This window comes from Aythya ferina, assembly GCF_964211825.1.
Source record: "Aythya ferina genome assembly, chromosome: 2".
NCBI lineage: Eukaryota > Metazoa > Chordata > Aves > Anseriformes > Anatidae > Aythya > Aythya ferina.
Genome location: NC_140297.1, coordinates 136,810,022 through 136,833,295, shown reverse-complemented (window position 1 = coordinate 136,833,295; position 23,274 = coordinate 136,810,022). Strand labels below are relative to the sequence as shown.

General features: G+C 44.3%; 2 protein-coding genes across 2 annotated transcripts in view; one reads left to right on the top strand and one right to left on the bottom strand.

Moving 5' to 3' along the window:
• The window catches only part of DPY19L4 (dpy-19 like 4), a 30,980-nt gene extending 18,292 nt beyond the window's left edge, over nucleotides 1-12,688 (bottom strand). Inside the window, exons 1-11 of the mRNA XM_084510782.1 lie at nucleotides 12,415-12,688; nucleotides 9,721-9,828; nucleotides 8,872-8,996; nucleotides 8,163-8,253; nucleotides 6,328-6,449; nucleotides 5,345-5,490; nucleotides 3,490-3,613; nucleotides 2,772-2,906; nucleotides 1,720-1,851; nucleotides 1,532-1,630; nucleotides 328-401 (exon numbers count right to left, since the gene is read on the bottom strand). Of these exons, the coding sequence (XP_084366908.1) occupies nucleotides 328-401; nucleotides 1,532-1,630; nucleotides 1,720-1,851; nucleotides 2,772-2,906; nucleotides 3,490-3,613; nucleotides 5,345-5,490; nucleotides 6,328-6,449; nucleotides 8,163-8,253; nucleotides 8,872-8,996; nucleotides 9,721-9,828; nucleotides 12,415-12,538 (1,280 nt within the window). The 5' untranslated portion in view covers nucleotides 12,539-12,688. The remainder of the gene's footprint in view (nucleotides 1-327; nucleotides 402-1,531; nucleotides 1,631-1,719; nucleotides 1,852-2,771; nucleotides 2,907-3,489; nucleotides 3,614-5,344; nucleotides 5,491-6,327; nucleotides 6,450-8,162; nucleotides 8,254-8,871; nucleotides 8,997-9,720; nucleotides 9,829-12,414) is intronic.
• Nucleotides 1-23,274, top strand: part of RAD54B (RAD54 homolog B) — a 224,973-nt gene that overhangs the window by 11,280 nt on the left and 190,419 nt on the right. The window lies entirely within an intron of this gene.

Here is a 23,274-nt window from a genome sequence, read left to right as displayed (position 1 = left end):
TACCCTGCAATCCTTGATTTCAAGTCTTATTAGAAACACTAGACAGGATACAAAACGTTTTTGCTGTTCAACGTCAAAGAAAGCAAAAATCTAATATGATGCTTTCACTCCAAGGGATGAAATATTGAGGTGCTGCAGAAATCTCCAAATCCTAAGTAAATTTTGTATATGCATCCTTTAAACATTTTTTTTTTTTTAACCAAGTGACAAATATAAAGTTTTTCTAACTCCTTTACAAAATTTGCACAAGTCACTGGAATTTTCTACTTAGAGCAGTTTCAGCAATTTGGATATTTTAGAAGGTGTAAAAAAAAACATAAAACTCACTTAGTTGTGTTTAAGCCAAGTTTCACTTCAAGGAATTTCAGCAAATGCTCATTTTCTTTATGAGGAACAAACATCTGAAAATTAATTTAGCAGAGAAAAATCTTATTAAATGCAGGAAGCAGCTTTCACATAGTCACTTCACTCAGATTACAAAATGGCAGGGAATAATCAGTGATTCAGGACTTAGTTAAAACCCACACATTGGATTAAGCGTGCCAATTAAGGTACCAATATAGTACTGTAAATCTTCACTTAAATAAATCTCTCTTTAGGATTTCCTAGCAAATATCACACCCTGCATTTCATTCGTGTACCCCAATGGGAGGGCTAGTGAAAAGTTGTCAACAGGTTGGCAGAAGGCTACCTAGTAGGGTGAAAAGGATCATGAAAAATGGACGTGGACTTACCACCAAGCAAGCCAAAGAGCATTGTGTTTAGCTCCACTAAACAATAGGACTGCAGCCTAGCAAAAGTTATGAGCATTTGTAATCTTCACATAAATTGTTTGAGCAGCCAAAAGTTCTATGTACCGTCTACATAATTTAAGTTATGTTTTTTCAGGGCTAGGCTTTATTTTCCTGGAGATACAGCAAGGCTAGCTAATCTGAACGACACAAGAAAACAATCAGATTTGAGCATTCTCTCAGATTTTTTTAGTGTTTACTAGGATCTTAATTTCTAAGATGACACTTAATTAATACTACCAGGATGAATTTGAAACATAAAGGAAAAAAGTGCAAATTATATAAAAGGCTAGGGCTAGTAAGAGGGAGTTACTAACCAAGACCTAAGACCAGATTAAAATCCCACTGAAATTAACCATCTAAGCCTACCAGCTCTTTTCCACGCACGAGAATACTGCTTTAATATCTAACCCGATTGGTAGAAACCATCCAAGTTATAACAAAAAACACATTTATGAAATAACTAGTGTGCGATTTAAAGAGTATTTCCATCCTATGCTTTAATCTCAACCCAAAATACCAAATCCTCCAACAAAAAACAGCTGCTTGGGTTGTTAAAGGTTTGTAAATAAATATATAGATAAAAAAAAATTACTCAATCTTTAGTATTTCTATTCATGATAAATTAAGTTACGAACTCTCAGACCAATAAGCCACACTTCAATAGACTTTTCCAAGGTAACTGTAGCTTTTCATTTAGATTATACCAATTAAAATCACTTTTTACAGATGAATCTTACCTTTAATAAGAAGTTTAGCGTCAGTGTTATTGTGAGTACCAAATAAATGTACATAATTTTCAGCAATCTTGACAAAAATGTACCTTTCTTCATATTCATCTGCAAAAATATGTTAAGAACGTCGTATCACTTGGAGTTCCACTGAAGTAATAAAAACTTCATTCAGGGTTGGAGGAGAGTCTGGTTACCTGAAGGCATTTAGAGAGCATTAGAGCTGCTACAAGACTTAGTAGCGGCGACACCAGTAAGGCTGAATTTTCAAACTGCAATAGGTACCCCAAGAGGAGAGAGAACAGGTAGATTTTGTATACTTCATGCACCTGTTGGAGAAACAAAAGAAATTACAGTGGATATGCATTTTGCAGTAGGTAGTTCACTTCATTTCCCTGTTAATTAGGGGATTTAATGGATAAATCTCTGTCTTCGACATTAGGAACCTAGCAGGGCACCATTTGGCTTTGAAAAGTATTTCACATCGAAATGACCCTGGTCAGCTTCAGTAACTAGTGTATGACTGGGAAATCTGTAAAAATGCCCCAAGTAGTAGTATTTTCTTCTGCTAAAGAGCATATAAAGCAACTGAAAGAAGAGGTGAGCCATTATTCCTGCACGCAGTTTGAAACTGACTTCACATCTAAGAAAACTCGAAGTATGAAGGAGGAACCACAGGACAAGGCTAAGGAAAGATGTCTCATTGTTACAACATTTCTAAGAACCACCTTGCGGAATAATTTCAAATACTTTCTCATATTGAAAAACCAGTTACCCGGTGGCCGATTGCATTATTTGTTGACTAAATCAATATAAGGTGGGCCACCTGGGGTGAAAATGAGCCCCTTAACTGCACAGAGCCACAAGAGCATTTTTTTGGTCACCCCCCCCTCACCCTACTGTGTATAGGGAAAGGAAGAGAAGAGGCAGCTGAGCTAAAAAGGCTGCATGACTGAATCTCATCGCTTTCATCTCTCTGAGGATGTGTTCAGGCCTTGGGGCTTTCTTTAGGTTCTGTCCTTTTGTTAGGGAAGCTGTCTGAAACACGGCAGGCCAAAAGAGAGCAAGTTTTAAGCCATTCCATTCTTCCAAAGGACAGGACGTGCACTTTAGCTGGACCCAGGCTGCCAGACACTCGAGTCATCGCTCGATCTATGCCCTTTGGAACTCCTGAGCAGTGAGTATGACAAGGAACCTCTGAGGCTGTATTTAAGTCCCCAACTACCAGGAGGTCGATGAGTTTTAGTACCTTTTCTGTCTGTGCTAGAGCAAAGCTGTCTAGCAGAAAAAGAGACACGGCCTGGACAAACAGGAGATAATGACTGTACTCCCACATCATCATGAAGGTGTATGTTGAAGCACTCACCAAAAGGTAACAAAATTTCTAGAAAAAAAAAACAAAAAAACAAGAACAGCAAAGCATTAATTTGATACCTACGCATCTCTGTCACTAAAAAACTGAGAGGTCATTAAAGCAGGAATTAGAGAAATTGACTATTTTAGGAGATAATTCAAATACTGCATTCAGGCATATTAAATAACTTCTCAGGTGGAAACAAGTCATTACTGGAACATTCAAAAACGTTTAAAGCCAATTAAAAGAAACACCTTTGACAGAGAGATGGAGAGGAAGTTACCACCATCTTCTCTGAGCAACAGGAAAAGCAATGAAATAGGGTCCGTATCGAGAAAGATTTGGCATCTGCTTATCTTAAAAAAGCCAGCACACGGCTGATTCATTCCCACACTGTTCTCTCTGAACCCTCACGGGGGCATAACAGTGCAGGGCACGACTCGCCCAGCAAAAACCACGTGTGCCAAGGAGAAATCCAAGTGGTGGCTTTGAGAAGGACAAACAAAACATCTACTGTTTCCTCCCTGGGAGGGCAATAGTGACCAAGAGGGAACTAGTCCAGAGCACACAGTTCCACCACCAACTCTTTATGAAGAAATTAACTGAGTTTTACCTCTGCAGAACAATTCAGGTTTTTTTTTAAATAGCCTGTGAGAGCTGCTACTTGACATGCAAAATATGGCAAAGCCCAATTTTCCCTTGACGGTATGGAGTAATCAATTCTTGTTGTATCTGTCCTAGAATAAAGTACAGACAAACAAAATTATTAAAGATTTATGGAACAAAAATATCAAGGAAAGCCTAAATATCACTTCCAGTTACCAGCGTGGCCTTGCAAGCAAGCTATTCTGGTATTAGGTTTCAAGCAACACAGACACAATTTTGCTGCTGATGCAGGTCACAAATTTAATATCAGCGTGGAAGGTCCAGTCTGGACTCACTTATTCAGGACAACTCCATATGAGGTGGCATTTACAAGCCCAAAGGCTGGGGACCACTGCTGGAACAGCAGCTTTTCACGTTACCATGAGCATCAGCTGAGAGAGAAGAGCCTCTTCTGTTCTCCTACGTTTTAAAAAGCAGCTTAGGCAATCGAGCACAACGTACTCCGAATCCAAAGCAGTGCAGCAGCAGATACTTGGCCTACGGGGAAAATTCTCCCCAGCAAAACGAGGGATTAAAGACGGCTGGGAAGCACGGGACAGAACAGCAGCGGGATCTTCTCGTGGAATGACTCGATGGTGCCTGCACAATTGGAACTGGAGGAGAAAGTTGTAAAAAAGTGCTAAAGCGACTTAGAAGCACAAGTTGCGCTTTCAAACGTGATCAAAGCCATCGGTTTCAGAGGCACATAGCCTTCTTTGTGCCTCCTGTGCTTTTAAAAAGGAGCCTAGAGCTCCTTTGTCATTTAGGAACTTGAAAGCGTCACCTTTCATTTTTACCTCTGAAGCGCCTCACAGAGGAGTATTTGGAGCTTTTTTTTTTTTTTTTTTTTTTTTTTTTTTAACTACCGGACCTTTCAATTTGTTAACTGTGTTTAATCTTCCTTGCTGCTGAAAAAAAAAATACAGATTTATTCACCATTTTTCCTACTTTCCACTGCTCACTTCAGCTTGATGAGCAGCATTTTCAGCTATTCATCACGGATTTGGTCGTGATGACTTCACACTCCTCAAAGATGCTTCCCAACAGCTCAACTTTAAAAGCACGTCTCTAACACTTTGCTCTTCCATCGCTTTCTTGCCTTTTTTTTCTATTTTAAAAGAGGATTTCAACATTTTTAGGGCAAATAAGTACTCTCAAGTTCACAGAAATCCCCAGAGCTATTTGGTGACAAACGAGGAATCAGAAGACAAGTTCTCATTGCCTAAATGAGGTTCCCTATTATTGTGGTGTTTCACAAAGGGAAGGGGCATTTTCATGCAAGTGAAACGTTACAAAATGAAAAAAATCCTGAGGTCAGAATCATCTAAGAAGATTCCACGTTGCACAAAAAATTCCACAAAGAGCAGATTAAAAAAATAATAATAATCAAAGACCCTTTACAGAAAAAATGCACTCGGTCATTTCCTTCTGAGCAACAGAACAATGGTCACAATGTTCGGAGCTGGCCACAGACAATACTTCTCTTTTCAGCAACTTCAGAAATTTGTTTTTATTCTTCATCAGAACAAAACCAAACTCCTTCTGACGACTGGTTTTGCAAAATGGACTCGTGTGAAAACACCCATGCATTCACACGCTGCCATAAGCTCAGGCCAACTGACAGCGTGGCTGGTTTGGACGACAAAAGACAATTTCCATTACCCAAGGCATCGTCAGAGTCAGTGCATCTCCGGGAAACCCTCTGCATTCAGCACAGCTCTCACAAGGAGAACACAAAGTTTAAGGGAAAGCATTTTTAACCCACTCTTGTATTTTTAAACGCCTTAGTGGCAAACTAGATTGTATAAAGATGTTTTTCTTACCTGTTAATAATGAACCATGCTACAGTCAGCATTCCTGCCAGCCAAGTCCCACTCATAACCCAACTGGTTACAAACAATGCAGTCACATAAATTCCCTGCAGTCCAAAAACTATACCAATGTAGAAATACACTGGCTCAATAACTTCCTGAAATTACAAATAAAAACGAAGAGACATAGCGGCAACTGAGCTGAAGCTGGAAAGTATTGCTACTTACTATATGCACATTGCTAACAGCGTGCTAGGTGCTTTACAAACAGGTCAGAGGCGGCCCCAATTCTAGGAGAGTATCAAGCATGCTTTTTTTTTTGGGTTCAGGGAGAAGGAAGCAGTGTCTGCTAACAGCACACTCAGGACTCAGCTTGCTAGTGCCATGATTTTGGTATTCGCTACAGCATGAACTCTGCACGGGTCGGATTTAAAGAATCCATACTGCAGTGAGATGTAAGGTTCACTGGGCTACTGAAAGGAAGTAGGTAAGAGAGGAACTCGGAAAGGTAAAGATGTGGTAAAAATGGTTCCAAACACAGAGGAGAACATATACAAAATAAAAAGGTTAAATGAGAGAGCATAAGGGAAGAGACGAGTATGCAGCGTAAGCAGAACAAAGCCCAAGTGGAGCAGAAAGAGACAAAAGGTTCATCTACAAAAACCCACTGCCCTGTTACCTATACTGAATGGACAGAGACAGGCAGCACTGCTCAGTACTCTGAAGGAGCTAACTTTTAATGGATGGCACACATCCTCTCAGCATTTCTAAGGGGTTTGCAGAAGTAAAGAAACAACAGGCAGAAAGGTTTAGTGCATGGAACTCCCCCACCCCCCATCCTATTCCAAAGACTGAGGGGAATTGAGGAGAACCTGGACCTGGCGCTAGGCTTAGCTCAACTCACTCCAGAAAAATTGCACGGATTTACTGTACACAGCGTAGCAAGTCACGCACACATACACTGAAAGCACGGGAAGCAGGAGAAACGCACATACTTCACTACCAGATGCTTGATACAACACGCTGGCAATCAATTCTGGGTACAAAGTCATTTGCTGGACTGCATTTATCGTCTTCAGCGATATTGTCTTATTGTTGTGTGTCAGCTCATAAACACCTACAGGCAAGAGAAAATAGATTATTCTTGGAAACACTTAACATTGCTCTTCTTAAAAGGGATGAAAAGTATACACAAAGGCAGGGAGAAACAGATTTGGACGCTGAAGCTATTAACTGATTGAACATTTCTGATTTTAAAAGGAAGGAGAAATGACTGTGCTAGGTGCTGTTCCACACTATTGGTATTGCAACAAAATTATTACTATCTTTTGAACTACTTTTTAAGTGGAAGGGTCCAAAACTAACCAGTTAATGTGTAGTCTTTTCAGGTACAACACATTGATGTGGTCCTGGAACAAGCTCCCAACAGATCACCTTCACAGGAGCTTCTTAAGAAGTGAGACAAAGATCCACCAGGGATGAGTGGGATGTATTAAACTCATCTCCGCAGAGACATCAGACTCGATGGCCTCGTCAACCTTCCTAGCCCTGCCTTTCTGAGACTTCTAAGAACCACTCACCTAACACAGCACGCCTTTGTACGGGACTGAGATGAAGCTGAAGCTGGCACACTTGTAGGCCACATCACTCAGGGATATTATGATTTAAAAAATAACTTGTCATTATTTAGGACAATGGAGGGAAGGAGAAAAATAATCCATATTAAAAAAAAAAAAAGAAAGAACAATAAACCCAACAACAGTGCAGCAAGCAAAGATTACTGTTTCCAGCTCTGAATATGTCTTGGTGTGTGGTCTGCATCTGGTTCTCTGCAGGCCAAACCAGGTCTTACAGAGCTCCAAGCTGGGCTCAGCAGGGCCATGAAAGCCTTTGAAAACTCCAAAATGCCTCGTGGACACATGAGTCTACCTGTTTGCAGAGCCAGCCCATCCATCCCCAGCTCGGGTAATCTTCCCGGAGATAATAAGGAATCGACTGTTCCACAGCCATGTTGCACGCTGCTGACATCTGCTGCACTTCAGCTGGGAAACCGCTACCAATAAAACCATCCCCATAAAGCTTCACTGGCTTAGGATGGGGTTTCATAAGAGGACTGAGCTAATTCAACAGCTGGCTGCTGCAAGACAGGGCTGGTCACTCCTCCCTCCCTCCCTCCCAGCAGTCTCACCTTTCCCCCTGTGCTCTTCTGAACTCACTGAAACAGCACAGCACTGTTCAAGCTTCTTTTCGCTGCTTTCATTTCCCACTGGTTCAAGAACCCGACCCGGTTATGGATGGTGGGGACCTCCAGAGCCAGCGCAGGGTAAAAAGGAGCACAAAGGGAGGAGAAACCACTGCCACCCAGCTCGTTCTCCTCCCTCGTGGCTTCCGTCCCCCTTGCTCAGCCCTCATCAACAAGTACTCGTCACAGCTGACAGGTTTAGAAACTGCTGGCAGGGACAGGACCGAGCAGATCATCTCTGGACAGAAACTGTTCTAGCTTCTGACAGGATGAAACAGTAATTTCCATCAGCTAATTGTGTTTTAAGTCCTCTTAAAACACAAGTCTGCCATTCCAAATTAAAGAACAATACACTTCAAAGGCTAAAAATCAATGATGTAGCATGGGCAAACCCGATAACATATGTGGCAGTACCAGCATAGCATTAATCCTGCTCTGGAAAGTTAGGTCAGCGTGCAGTTTTAATAAATCTGACCAATTTACCTACACAGGAGTACAAAAATCAGCCTGCTTAGCCTGCAGGACTTTTAACTGTCTCCAAAAAGAGAACTGAACTTCTCAAGGTTAATAAAATAAACGTTTTTGTACCTCTTTCAAAGGAAGGAGCCTTTAGCAGTTCTTTATAGAATGAGTAATAAATGGCGCTGTCACCCTGAAATGTAATTTCTCGTTCAAGTTCCTAGAAAAAAAAAAGAAGTAAATATATATTCACCTCCTGCAATCTCTTCCCATGGAAGACCATATATTTTCAGACAGACTGGTTTTGCAATACAGCACATGCTTATGACTCCCCCGTACATCTTTAAAGTACTCCGCAAAACATTAATCTTCCCAGCACCTCTGTCAGGTACACAACACTCCCTACAACTTCGGAATCAGAGCAACTCAAATCCACGCAGTAAGTTAGCACAAGATCCACAGGATCATTTCATATTCTCAGACATGAATCTCATTCGACTTTCCATACTTCACTCAACAATACAGTTCTTCAAAAAAAACCATATATGCCTGATGTTTAGTTTACACAACCCCGTTACTCTTCCTTTTTTCATCTAAATTTTAGAAAAGTTATTTCAACTGTAAAGGATGGCACGGAAAAATGCAGAAAAACATGACAAGACAAGACTGCTCTCCGAAGCAGAAACACTTTATTTTTGTAAGGAACTACTTCAAAGACAGAGGCCTGAGCAGAAAGGCATGGGATTCTGAAAGCAAGCAGCTCCAACCTGGCATGGAGCGGCTTGAATTTCAAGGAAACAATCTGGCTTTTGTTTCAGGAACTTAACTTTTTCTTTACCTGCCTGCTGGAAAACCAGAATTTCCGTTCGTGGTACGTTGAGAGGTACACAGCGTACATCATGCCGCTGGTGACCGCCGCGAGACAGCCAAAGAAAAGTTTCGCAAACCGTTGAATTAACAAATCTGAAAAAGGGAGAGTGGAAAAGCTGAAGTGGTCCAGAGGACTTAAAACACAAACAGTATGCCCTCGGCGTGACTTGTTGCTGAACAGCAGGTCAGCGTCCTGGCATCAGAATTATCCCACCACCATCACCACAGATCCTTCAAACACCGTGCTGCTGTTCCTTTCCTGCTGTTTGCATCTCATTTCTCACCACTGCTTCACAGACCTTTTGCATTCAATGCCCACACACTCCACGGCAAATTCCTCTCTGTTCTAACAAGCTTCAGTTTCAAAGGGATTTCAAGAAGGAAAAATGAATTGCAAGTAACGAGAAAAAGTTCTTAACTTTGTCCAAAACACCATAAAACCCTTACATGCATCAACAGAAAAAAAGTGACTTTCTGACTATTGTTTCAATACCATTAACGTGCCTTTCAGCTTCTCGACTGGAAGATAACTCCAGGTGCAATTAAAATATTTATCTGCACTCAAATAGCCAACAAGAAGATTCCTAACACCTCCCCCCTCCAACTGAAACGACCCAGGACTAGCATTTTACTCTGCAATACATAAAATGGCATTACTAAAGGATCCGAATGTGCATGCATGCTTTTTCCTGAAACACTCAAAAACCCACTGCAAAATAAGTCTGTTATAAATTACTGTGCTAGAAATATCTTCCCATAAAATGTAAAAGAATATGAAAAAAGAAATCAGAAGTTGGCTAAAAATTCTGTAGCTTACATTTTGGCGATCTTCCCAGCTTCGAGTTTTCTTTGTTTCTCTCCTCTGGAGCCATTTTGTCAGATTCTGTGCAGTTTTGTTTCCTCCTCTGTCGCAGGTCTGCTGCCCCTGAAGACATTTTTCTCAAGTTATTGCAACAGAATCCCTAAAATCACACTCTGAGAAATCCACACAGCAGCAGGTAACAGCCAGTTATTGCCAGGGGTTCAGCCACACAGCAAATACATTTGACAAAAAGACTCAGCTGAACTATTTTATATGCATAACTAAAATAATATTCTAGCTACAGAGGTCAATCCCTTGTTATTCCTTAGAAAAATCAGTAATTTTCTCTTGAGGCCACACTCTGGGATTACCCTGACTCAAACTGGAAGTTAACCGTTTTAATCCCTTGTGAACGTTTTATAGAAATGAAGGAAGGAGGAGGTTTAGATGGGTTGGTGTTGACACTGGCAGAAATTGGAGTCAATTCAATTCTGCTCTCATTTTGATTTTACATGGCCATAGTAGAGTTGCACACCAGGAACATGACTATAACAGCTCAATTTAGGCTAGCCCAATTTTTACGTCTGATCTTCATGTTACACTAACTTGATAAAAGCTTTCATCATAACACTTTTCCTGCTTCCAAATCCATTGGCATTAAGCTGATTTATGAATTCTTAGTGTAACATATACTTAAAAGGCCCCCTCTGGTAGGCCACATAGCTCGTTTCACATCACCACTGACGACCTCGGCTTCTGTTTTCTGTACACAATGGCAGTGTGAAGCCCTGGCCCATTTATTTTATGGTCTGAGAAGTAACCAGGCTAATTCTCTGAGTGCAATATCTACTATATTCAAGATGACGTCCCACAATACTTAATGTAATTTCAGAAGCGTGAGGAAAAGGGTTATCTGTAATTCATACTCCAGACCTCTTAGCTATCTAATTTGAGCTACAGTGGCTACAAAACTTCGACCAGTGATTTCTTCTGGACTTAAAAGAGAGCTTCCACGCAGCCATTCAACTTTAAACTCCAAGTGTCAGTCTTGCCATCCCACAATAAAGCTGCTAATTACTCTGGTGGTATATTACTTCACATCTAAATCGATCTACTGAAGTTAGACACAGGATAGAAGTATAAATAAGCTGTTAAAGTGGTGTCTGCCCGTAATGCTGAACCTGCCTTTGTGTTTTAATGGGATTTGCAAAGCAATTAGAAAGCATTCTAAGCAGACCAAGATCTCAATTGTATCATTTTTCATGGTACGATGAATAGAAAATGTCCAGCTTCTTAACCATAACAAGAATTAGAACAATATTCAACGAAACAATGCTTAAGGCACTCAATATGGCATTTACCATTAGGTCAATCCAAAAGGAAAAGTTCACTGGTAACTCTTCGTGTCCTTAAATCAATCAGCAATGCAAACACCGAGTGCACTGCAACTGGGAGTCATTTGTATCAGACAAGATAAAATGGGAGAAAATATTTACATCACCAGAATGTGCAGGGTGCTTGGAAAGACAACTGCCTGCCCTGGTCATCCGAGTTATGACCAAAGAAGTAGCAGTGGAAAATGCATTTCTTTCCTTTTTTTAGCATATCAGTGAGCCAAACTAGAAGCGTAAGATGCTTGTAAAGTCTCGAGTCAGCAATACAAAACTCCTAAACAAAGAACAATTTAAAAGCCTAATTCTGAAACCACGACAGCTCAGTCCGCAAGTGATCTTCACCCCAATTTGAAAACTGCTCAACAGATTTCCCCCTCAGAAGAAACAATAATAAAGGAAGATCCAAGGATGCTATTTCTGCTTAATTTGCAGCTGCCTCAAACAAGAAAAATGCTGTTTGCACTTCCACGCATCCTTTTAAATGGGGTGAAATGAAAGTCAACCAAGGTGACGACTAAAAATAATCCAGCATTTTGAACTGATGGCACAGCCTCCAGCGTCTCTCTCCAGCAAGCAATTTTTCATCCACGATCGCTCCCTACTTCCCTGCAAGTTCCCCTAAGTTTTTTTAACTCGTTTAGTGATCGCGTGCCACTTTGTTTTGTGTTTCTATTGCAGCCACTGCTCCTGTGTGACAGTCTTTTGGTCCATTTTTTGGCAGTGAGTGACCGCTATCTGCGATTTTTGCCCTCGGATTGAAGGATGGATAACGCAGGACCGGGAAACTTTCAGAGAGGGACCCCAAGAAGGGTCGAGGCTGCGCAGCGGCTCCCGTTCACACCTCAAGGAAGCGTGTTGGGATATTTCCCTCACTCTGCAGACAAAGATGACCACGAGAAGCACCACAGAGACCTACGAGCTAGGGAAGGGCACCAGGAGGGTGCATGGACACCAGTAAAGGGTTTTATTTTCCAGCCCTGCCACCAAAGGACATGGCCCTGATGCCGTGCCAGGCCAGCAGCAGGTCGCCCACCACACACCACCCTCAGGGCTCTGAACTCACTCCACAGAGCTCACACAGGGACATCCCAACCTGTGCATCCCAGGAGCCCACACCCAGCCCCAAAACCCTCCAGAAGGCTGGGACACAGCACGGCTCCCTTCCTCCCCTTACTCCTCACCCTGCCCACTTAAGCCAAACGCCACCCCCCAGCCCACAAAAGGGGCACCCCACAGAAAACCCCCCTGGGGACGCACACAGGGCGGCGGGGCAGCCCTCAGGGGCGAGGGATGGCGCTGACACCCGGCCCCTCACCTTCCTCCATCGCCCGCCTGCCGCCGCCCGCCGGGGCGCCGCGCTGCTCCCTCAGGGGCGCCGCCGCCGCCGCCTCCTCCCCGCCCGCCTCTCGTCGGCCCCGCGGCCGGCAGCGCTCTCGCATACCCCGGCGAGGGGAAGCGCCCCGGCCCCGGGAAGCTCCCCGCTCCCGGCTTTCCTCCCTCCGCCTCCGCTGTGGGGAAAAGGGAGGCGGAACCGTGGCGGCGAAGGGAAAGGAGGCGGCCGGCGCGCAGCCGCGGCGGACCGCGACATGGCGGCGCCCGGCCCCGGCTGCTGAGGGAAGGGGCGCCCCCCGCGGCTGAGGCGGCGGCGGGCAGGGGGCTGGGGTGCGAGCAGAGCCCTGGTGTTGGAGCACAACCTTTGATGCTTTTAGGGTGGTGCAGCCCTAAAATCGCGTCCTGGGGGCGGGTGGTGCAGCGCCTCAACCACCTCCTGGGGGCACACCTCAGGGAGACCCCCCCCAAAGGGTTTACCCCCAGGTGGTCGCTGTGGGTTCCTGTTATAGGGAGTACGCGGTGCCCTCTGTGCTAAAAGGGTGCCAGGAAGCTCCAGGGTTTATAGGGTGTTAGGCTAGAGTTGTTGGTCTTAGTCTCAGATCTTACTCTTGGCAGAAAGAGTCTGGCAGAAGGTGGAGGGCTGGGGTACAACCTGATGCTTAGCTGGGTCATCTTACATTTTCCTCTGTCTGGCCAAGAATTGGGTCAGACCATCAATGTTAAAGGTTGGGGATCTCTCTCTAATGATCATGGTATGCTTGTGGAGATGCACAGAGCTCCACCACCCCCATGCAGTCATCATTCCCTGCGTGGTGGAGTCACCGTCCTTGTGGGGGTGTTCAAGGAAAGGTTGGACATGGTGCTTGCGGACATGGCTTAGTGGGTGCCATTGGTGGTAGGGGATGGTTGGACCAGATGAACTTGAAGGTCTTTTCCAACCTTTATGACTCTATGTGAGCTCTGGACTAAATACTGCCACCCTGTGAGGGAGTCGAGCTCTGAACTATCACATTAGGGTCATCACCTCCGGGAGCAGGACGATACCAACTCAATATTGGAAGACTGCTGAAGACGCCCTGCCACTTGCTACCTAACAGTTCAGAAACAAACAGAATGACATAACCGAGAGGTGCCTGCACATCATCGCCTGTGTGCGTGCAGAGTTTGCCCAGGCACAGTCAGCCAAGGGCTCACTTCGGGGCCGGGAGGCTGTGACCCAGGAGCTCTCATCAGCCGGCTCTGTCCTCTCCAGAGAGCATCCCCAAGCACAGCAGCTGGGCTTGTTTCAACCTCTTAGAGGCAAACTTGGGCAAGCTGTCAGAGAGGTTTGTGGCAATCGCCCCTTGGGGGCCGCATGTCTTCCTGCAGTCAGCCCGCTGTCTGATCAGCCGCTGGAAAACTGATTTGGTTCCTCGTCTAGCAGCTGAAAGGAAAAAAAAATAAACCAATTTGCGTATCCTATTGGAGCGTAAAATGAGATTTATAAGTTTCCTGGGTTTTTTAATAAAATTTAAAATACTTCTGCAATTGTTGATTTATTGGATAGTTAAAAGAGTTGCTTATGTTTTTAATGATCCATAAATTATCCATTGCATTTTTAATGTAGTTGGGTTTGATCTGTTTTATTTTTTTTTTCCATAACTTGATTCTATTATAAGTCACTGGAATGAACACAAATAATCTTTGCAATCAAAACAGCAATAATAGTTTTAAATATTTGTAATCAGACCATTAATACACGGACAGGAGTAAAACAAATGGCTGTACAGTTATGCTGTAAATTTTGGTCTTCTTAAGCCTTCTTTGTATTCACTGTTTCATGCTGTGCCTTCTTACATTTCTTGTGCAACGGGAGTTTTCTACAAATACGGGTAATCCTGCACTTTAAACTCATAAATGCATGTAAAGTTATTTACATACAGACAGTTATTAACTGTACAGATAAAATGGAAATGAAAAAAAAAATCCAACCTGCTCTCTTGTATTTAATTTTTTTCCCAAGGTATTCTCTGGATAAATTACAAAATTGAAGGTGAGAGAAACAAAAATTTTTCATGCAAGTTTCTTTCTCTCGGAATGAATAGGCTGAAATAATGTTTAGAGTAATGTTGAAAATGTTACTAATGCTGCTCTTCAATCTTCCCAAACACTTCCTATAACTAATTTTCTATGCAAGTTATTTCATTTGGCAGCTCATTTTGTGTCCTAAACATCGTGCTGCAATGCATTAAAATGAATAAATATAGGGATGTTGGGTTCTTTTTCCAGGCTTTCTCAGTACAAACATGAATCATGTATCTGCATTATGGCATTAGTTCTCTATTTACATATTATTTCTAAGCCCTACAGACATAACTTTTCTTTTTGTTTACAAGTCCACGTTATTGATGCTTTCTAGTTTAACAATATTTTTCTCTCTGTTTTAGAGATGTCATGAGGCAAACAATACACAGATGTACCTTAGTATAAAGCATTAATATTGGGTGTATTTGTTATTATTCAGAAATGGAGAACGTGTACTTGTTTATTCTGTAAACATACCAAGATATATTTTTTGTATGTTAAATAAATAAAAATCCCCCATGCCTAAAAAATGTTGTAAAATTTGATTTCAGTAATCTGGTAACTACTACAGATATTTCACCCTTTCTCCTCATTTTGGACTTCTGTGTGGTTAATTTTCTGGCTTCTAATTTATAAATCTGCATTATGAGCATCCCCAGTTTTTGCTCAATTTGGTTATTTCTTACTCTTTCCTCCCCAAAGCTGTATTTGTTCTATTAGGATGTCAAAAGCATGACCTACGTGCATGTTTGTGGGTCCAAGGTTTTTTCACTGTGTTCTCCCATCTGATAGGAGAGGAACGACAACACGGAGTCCCTTACTTAAAACCAGAACTATCAAGTCAGAAAATTAAACTGCACAAAAAGAAACAAACAATTTTAAGCTCTTTCAGTTGCAGGGTGTGCTGTTGCCATGTTTCTGTGTTCTCAGTGCCCAATATTTTACCTAGGATTTGGGCAAGAAATTCTCAGGGTGGGCAATTCCTAATGAAACCATTAGGTGCGTCTTCCACGATGTGTTGTTCATGAGCAGTTACAAAAAGTCTTTCTGTTAACTAGAGGAAAAGTATTTGGGGAATCTGTCTCCTTTTTAAAGTAGTATACGTTCGCATAAAGCATTCCCAGCACCCTCTAGAAAAGGTTTATATTGAATCATGGAGAACCTTTGGGATTTTTCCACCTGTTTCATTCTCTTCCTACTGTATCTCAGCACGGCTTCTGGTACTTTTGATCATGTCAGCTCTTGCCCAGGATGTAAGTGAGTCAGCTTCTATTGTCAGCTGCCTCATTGTTAAACACAGCTCATGTCCATTAAGTCAACGGAGACGATATAGCTTCACACCAGTGAAACCAAGTTGGGCACACGGAAACATGCTTGTAGCTCTGTTCTCAGTTTGCTTGACTCCTGTAGTAGTAAATCTGTGTTTTATTTTCCAGTGGAGCCTTTGTAATTTTCCTTTTCCCTTTTCCCAGCTCTCCACCAAAGCAGAAGGCACTACTGATGTGATTACCAAGAGCACCTCCCTTTTCTCTTTTGTTTTCTATCCTGCCTCTTGACTTGCCATGCCTTGATGATGGATTTTCCAATACAATCCTTGGAACAGCATGAGATCCTGCATGCTCATTTTGTTTATTTCTTCCTGTCACTCCTGATGCTTCCCTGTAATCTAGGACTACCTCATAAGTCAACCTGTGTTTAGATTTGCGTGGTGCTCTGCAGCCTCTCGCCCTGTCCACGTCCTGTTCTACGTCTCTCGAACAATCTCTTAGTCACCTCCATCCCCTTTTTGTACCACCTTAAATAATCCCTCACTCCGCTTTGTGTTTCCACCCTCCAAAAATGCACTGATCGTTATCGCAGTTGCCTTTATCTGACCTGTAATTTTCTGTATTAATTTCTCACTTCTCATCCTTCTCCATAAGACCGAGCCACGTCAGCTGGCTAATTGCTGTCTTGCTCTTCTTCTGAGCTCACCATAAGCGTGCTGGAATTGTTCTGCCCAGAGCTGCCGAACTGACAAGGACAGCCTGGCTGCTGCTGACCGGGTCGCCATCGCCACTTGGAAGATACTCTAGAAGGTTCATGCATACGCAATCCCAGATTGCTCTGCCCTTTTGGGCTGATAATTTCGAGCCCAGGTGCCAGCAGAGTGCTAATAAAGTCATGATAAAAGAAGAAGAAGAAAAAAGTATATGTATTTATTTATTGTATTTATTTCTTTCAGCCTCCTTTTAGTGATTTGACTTGCTTTCTGTACCACTTTCCTCTCTCTGCTCTTGCAGGAGTTCTCATTCGTGCTTTCGACTATGTTACCCAGTGCAGGAGCCTGACACTTGGATTTGTCCAACACGCAGTGTGTGATGTGCCTGGCCAGAAATAGCTCCGAGGCAGCGCAGCGGGCTGGTACCAGCCTTGTCCTTCACTCAGTTTCTGCGCTCTGAAGAGGCCCGGTGCCTCGCCGCTGCCTCTGTTCCTTTCCATTACTCCTTTTTCTCTCTGGGCTGCCTGTTTGACTTTTCTCCAAGGATAAAGGCCTTTGAGGCTGATGACTCACGGCTCAGCACTTCCTTTGACTCACGCTTTGCCACCTAGGTCAGCTCTTACTAAACTGCATTTTTTTATTGCTGATGACGACATTCCTCGCAGCTCACGTCTCTGATTTCACTATCACTTCTTTCAGCTCAGAGCTGTATTTTTTCGTGCATTTTTTTGTTTGTTTGGCAGGTCCTGTCTTCCTTCCCATGGCTTCGACAGCCTTTCTGTTTCAACCATCCCCTGCAGAGCCTGGTGCCCTTCTCCTCCCCAGGGCCTGGCTGTCGGGGCTGCATTTCCAAGGCGTGAGGTGCAGCCTGGCCCTTTGCCTTCCCGTGCAGCAGCAGCGCCATTCACCAGCTGCCTGGCCCACAGCAGCGCAGTGACACTGACACGATGACACTGCAGCTGGTGGCATCACACAGGTGCTGGTGCTCAGGGCCTAGCAAACACTTCAGCGGTGCAAAACAAACGCTAGAATCCAGGTCACCTCCCTGTAACCCTGTTGTCTCTGCAGGGCAGGGCTGACGTGGCTGCCAGTCACTGACACCTCCTGACGGCACTGCCGTCAGCAGAAAGGCCTGAGCAGATCCAGGAGGCCTCTCCGGGAATATCATGCTGCCTGTTGTCACACTGGGGTTTGTCAGAGAAGCCGTGCTGTACAATTTTTAACGTATTTGTGCATTAGTGTCCTGTTAGAGATGCCAGCCTGGCACCTTTCCCCATGCGAACCCGGCACTCCCACCCCACGCCCCCTGTTCTTGGCCCATTTTGGCTGCTGGCAGAAGGAGGGGCACCAGCACAGCTTTTGATTGATTTCCAGCTTTAAACGGGAATGAGCTTAGCCTGGCGTTTGAGAATTATAAATCAGGAACACAACCAATAGCACTGGCACTAAGCAGACACTGGATCCCTCCTGGAGAGCTGCAGCTCGCGTTACTGAAGCATCCTGGGCATGAGCAGCCCTGGGCAGCTGGTGCTGCTCTTCAGCGGGGTGAGCAGGAACAGACTCCAACAAGGGCAAAGAGCAATCCCAGCAGGGTCGAGAGCCCGAGATGGGCTGCACACACTGCTGAGCTGCTCTCTGGCTGCTCCAGTTTCCTCGACAGCAGGAGAAGTGGCTCGGACTACGTGCTGCTCTTCATGGAGGGTGCGACTTGTTCCAGGTGAAAGCAGATTGTTATGGAGAAGCACGTTCCTCTAGGAAGGGCACTTTGTTCTGCTGGAAAGGAGCTCTGAGGAGAAGGACCTGGGGGTCCTGGTGGACGACAGGTTGACCATGAGGTGGCCAAGAGGGCCAATGGGATCCTGGCATGCATTAAAAGAAGTGTGGCCAGCAGGTCAAGGGAGGTGATCCTCCCCTCTACTCTGCCCTGGTCAGGCCTCACCTGGAGTACCGTGTCCAGTTCTGGGCTCCCCGGTACAAAAAAGACAGAGATGTCCTAGAAAGAGTCCAGCGGAGGGCCACAAAGCTGATACGGGGCCTGGAGCATCTTCCCTGTGAGGAAAGGCTGGGAGACCTGGGTCTGTTCAGCCTGGGGAAGAGAAGACTGAGAGGGGATCTCATCAATGTGTATAAATACCTGAGGTGTGGGAGACAGAGGGATTTGGCCAACCTCTTTTCAGTGGTTTGTGGGGACAGGACAAGGGGCAATGGCCACAAAATGGAGCCCAGGAAGTTCTGCACCATTGCTGTGCCTGGCCATCTTTCCCAGTCCTGATGCTCCCCAAAGCTGGAGTTGTGTGAATTCCCTCACTGGGAGTTATTGCTTTTACTGGCACCTCCATCACCCCGTGATGCTGCTTTTATGAGACATGGCGTGTTATGAAAAATGCACGGGACAAATCCATCTAACAAGCAGGCAGGACATGCATCACTTCGTAGTTATGCATAACTCTACAGTTACATAAATGCTTTTCTTGGGGAATCACCAGTGACGGAAGCAAGCTTTGCCTGTCGTGTTTGGGCTAGTTAAGGCACTGACTCATAGCACCTAGTTTCCTGCTCGTTCCCCAGTAAATGCCTACAATTTCAATAGTAATTAATGAAGATGAGAGATTGATGCAGCGATAAATCTGGGTCTTCTGAAGAAGAGGTCTGACTGGCAGAAATGATTCACCCACGTGTCAAAGCTCATGGTGTTACTAGAATATTACTGCCTTGTTTGCAAACTCACTATTTCTCTGCCAGACAGGTGCATTTCTGTCAGCTCTGGTAACAAATCTAAATGTATGAGCCATGATTTAGCTATTTTGTTCCCCCTCCATCCAAAGTCTCCACATCTCTCTGTTTGTACCATTCTCCTTTGAGTTATTTTTGCAGCATTTCTCCTCAAATAGTGCCACCCATCTTTCCTGCTTCTGCCCCAGCTTATGATAAACATAAAGTTTGTCGAAAATTGAGCACAGATAGCAGCAAAGCTCTGTCACCGTGATGTACTCTGCTTCCAGCTTAAGTACCTGCGACACTTCTGGTACCTACAACAGCTTTCCTAGCTCATTCAGTCAGCTCTAAATTAAAAACCTTATTGTGTTGAACGAATGAGTGAGCAGAAGGGAGCAATGCCACAAAAGAGAGGCGAGATCTCGGTTTATTCCATTCGCATGGAAGCTGTGGAGGAAATGCACACTGATTGTTCAAAGCACAGCGTGAGCCCCAGAGGAAAGACACTGCATTACTGCAAGATATTTATTATCAGTGGTGTTATTACTGGTGCTATGATGGCTGTTCCTGTACTACCTTGTTACAATCCTTACAGAAGAACCAAAATACAGCTGCAGGTGCAGGGAGGGAACCCGAAACTATGGGTTTGCTTCAAGCAAAAAGTGGCAAAGCTGGACATTTGATCTTAATACAGTGATCTCAAACCAAAAATGCATTCTTTGCTTCCTTGTAAGTCTTTTCCAGGTGTCTTTGGATGGATTATGCAAGTGCAGGTAAAACAGACATCCTGGATGGTAGGTGGATGAGAGATCTATCATTAATGAGTAATTTCTGAAGAGACTAATTTATGGAGAGTTCAGATGAGCAAACATCTTACATGTCGGTGCATATTCCCAGTGAAAGTGCCAAACATTTATAGGGCTTCTGTGCTGGGAGACTCTTGGGAAAGCAAGCGCTGTGGTTGAGCTGAGCTGGCTGCACTGCTGCTTCCCGCATGCATCAGTGTTGGAGGCATTTGTTAAATACCTTTCCCAGGTTTACGTAACTCTGACCTTACAGGCGAAGGGTTTGGTCCTGCCCTGGGAACTGCAAGGAGAATGATGTTTGTTGACAGAGGCAGATAACACCTTCCTTTTCAGTGAGTCGGCATGTCAGCAGCAATGGCCGGGGCAGGAATTGGCAGGAAGTTTAGGCTTAGTCCTTGAACTTGTCATTTTTTGGCAGAGGTAGGAAGAAACGCAACAAAAAGAGGCAGAGAAGGAACCTGGATTCCCTCCCAGAGAGAAAGTTTGCTTGAATTGCTTGGTCATGGGCTAGCTTGCTTCATTCACAGAAAGCATTAGGCCAGCCTCGTGGGAGACTACAGCGTGCATCCCATTAACATCAGGGACCCTGAGAATCATGTAATCCTTCCCTGGAACACTTCAGAGGGGTGTAACTCATCTCTGTAAGGGCCCACTATGGCTTAACTGAATTCAAATTGTCCCACGAACATCACTGAAACTCCTCTGGTGAGTTTTGTAAAGGGGGTTTGACTGTAAATTAAAACCAAGCATATATGATAAGCATTCAAAATGTCAGCTAATTTTATACCGAAACAATTTCTTAGCACAGAGTTTAAATTTTCATTAGTTCAAAGAATGGCCTTTTTTTTGTTGTTGTTGTTCATGTTTTCCAGATGTGCCTGGTTGCAAATCAACAGCCAGTCTCCTGCAATAAATTTTTGCTTTAGACGCTTTATAGCCAGGGTAAAGAGCACGTATGTAAATGGGGAGAAAACTGATAGACTGCTAGAAAACCAGTGTTCCTGCCTTTCCTTAGAAAGGGCAGTGTAAGTATCCACTTGTGAGTATTACATTTGCTTGTAGGGTTTTCTTTCCTCCTCCTCCTCATCATCACTGGTTTTGCAGTTGGTATTTGGAGCTAAATGCAAGCCAATGCGTCTGCCATTTAACTCTCCCGAACTACACGGAGGGGCAAGAGGTTTATGAAACGGGTGCTAGGAAAAACTGGCTGCCGTTTGTGACCTCAACAGGGAGCAGCTGAGGAGTTCAGTATCTGATGAGAACAGAGGCTAAATTAAGGCAGAGTCTGGCATGCGCAATTGCAGAGCAATGCAGTTTCATCAAGGGAGGATTGGAGGTGAGCGAGTGCCACCTACGCCACTCCCAGGAGGTTCCTGCTTCTTGGAAATGTTATGGCAACATGTCGTAACATGGATATTACTTGTCCTTTTCAGCTTGCTTTGTCATTTTGATCAGTAGCTTCTGCTCCGTAACAAAACACACCGATACGTGGCAATGCAATCGTATGGATACAAGTATGTGCTTTCAGCGACTTGAAAAAAGAGGGTAGCACGCTGGTGTGCACCCTTTCCCTTTCCAGACTTGATTGCAGCGAGCAGTTCTTGCATGAAATGCTGGATTTCTGCCATTAAAATTAACGGCTCTCAATAAACCCAGAATTGTTCGGTGCCCCGGTGGTTGAGCACTGTTTTTTTCCATGGATCCGAGATGCACAGAAATGGTCGTGACTCATCACTTGCCAGCCAAGCTCAAAGGTAAACAACCAAAGAGAGCAACTTCAGATGGAAAAGGCGTCCTACGGCACTGACCAACAGACGTTTCTTGCTTTGTGAGATCCTCTCCGATGAGGATATTTTCACTCAGCGGGCCCTCGTGAACAGACATGTGTTGGAAGGCTTATTTATAGCTCACGTGTACATAAGATGCTGCTCTCTTGTTTGCCAGCCCTCTGCTGCTCTCATTTGACCTCATCCCTAGAAGGCTGAAACTTTATTACCGTAATGAATCTTTGTTTCTCGTTCCCAGCACCTGGGGGATTTAAACATGCTCGTGCCAAGCTGCTGTCTCCTTGCCCAGCAGTTTATAATCTAGGCTACGCGAAAGTTGATTTCACATGGGAATTAGAGAGGAGAGCAGAGATTTATCACGAGACTTTTTCGACCCTTGTTACATCAGCCTTTATGGACACAGTATATCAGCAAAGATAAAGACTTGCCCCGTGAAACAGGTCATTAGTGCTGATAAACAACACTTCAGTAAGCAGGGAGGCGAGGGTCAGGCTGAAATACTGCAGCCATTTGGGATGAGGAGTTAATGCATTTCTGCGCAAACAGGTTAAGGATGGAGAAGGACAGGACAACCTAGCAAACGTGATGCCCATCCTGGTGCCAACTTTTATGGGAGACCTTTGATGTCAGAGCCTTTGTTAGCATCTCATTTTGCTAAGTGCACTGGTACAGAATTCAACCAGCCTTCTGCCCTTCTGGTTTACGCCCAGTAGCACCCGCCTTCAGTTTTGTCATGATTTATTGCTGCAGTGGCTCACGTCGTATTTGATCTGATGCCACATGGCAGTGGTACCAAAACATGTTTTCCATGGAAGCTTTTCTCTCTGAAGGACACGGACCCCTTCGCTTTGACGCTGTTTTGTAAACATGGCTCACGTAAAGCCAGGCACAGATGAGTGCTTCCACCCCATTTTTAGAGCTCGGTTGAAACGCCTCCTGTTGTGGTCTTCCAGTGGGATCAGATTTCTTCCTCGGTTTTCTGGTTCCTCTTTTTCCTCTAGGGCTGAACAGTTGGGATCTGCATAATCCCAGCAAAACCAAGGGATGAGAGCTCCTGGGAAAAGGGCTGCGCTTCCCTTCCCTATCTTTTCCCATCAGGATGCCAGGCGTGCAGCTCGAGCGCATCGCTCCATCTCCATCTCCGGCTAATGGCAAGAGAGAGGCAGCTGCTGGCAGCTCTTCATCCCATGGACCTGAGCCAGGTGTGATGAATCACGGGCTGGAAGCCTGGCCAGGGAGTCGGAACAAGAACCAGAGCTGAGAGCTGGAGGGGCACGAGGTGAGCCCTGCCCCAGCAGCATGGCTGCTGGGCTAAGGGAGAGAAGAGAGGCTTCACACCAAGGGGCAAAGACTGAAGACAACAGCTAGAGGAGATTTTTAGGGTGTGGATCACCTGGGATGTCACTAATAGAGAAGTCCAGAAAACTTAACATCTTCTCAGTAGTTTATTCTTAAAGTTATTAATTTTATTTTATTGCAATATGTTTTAT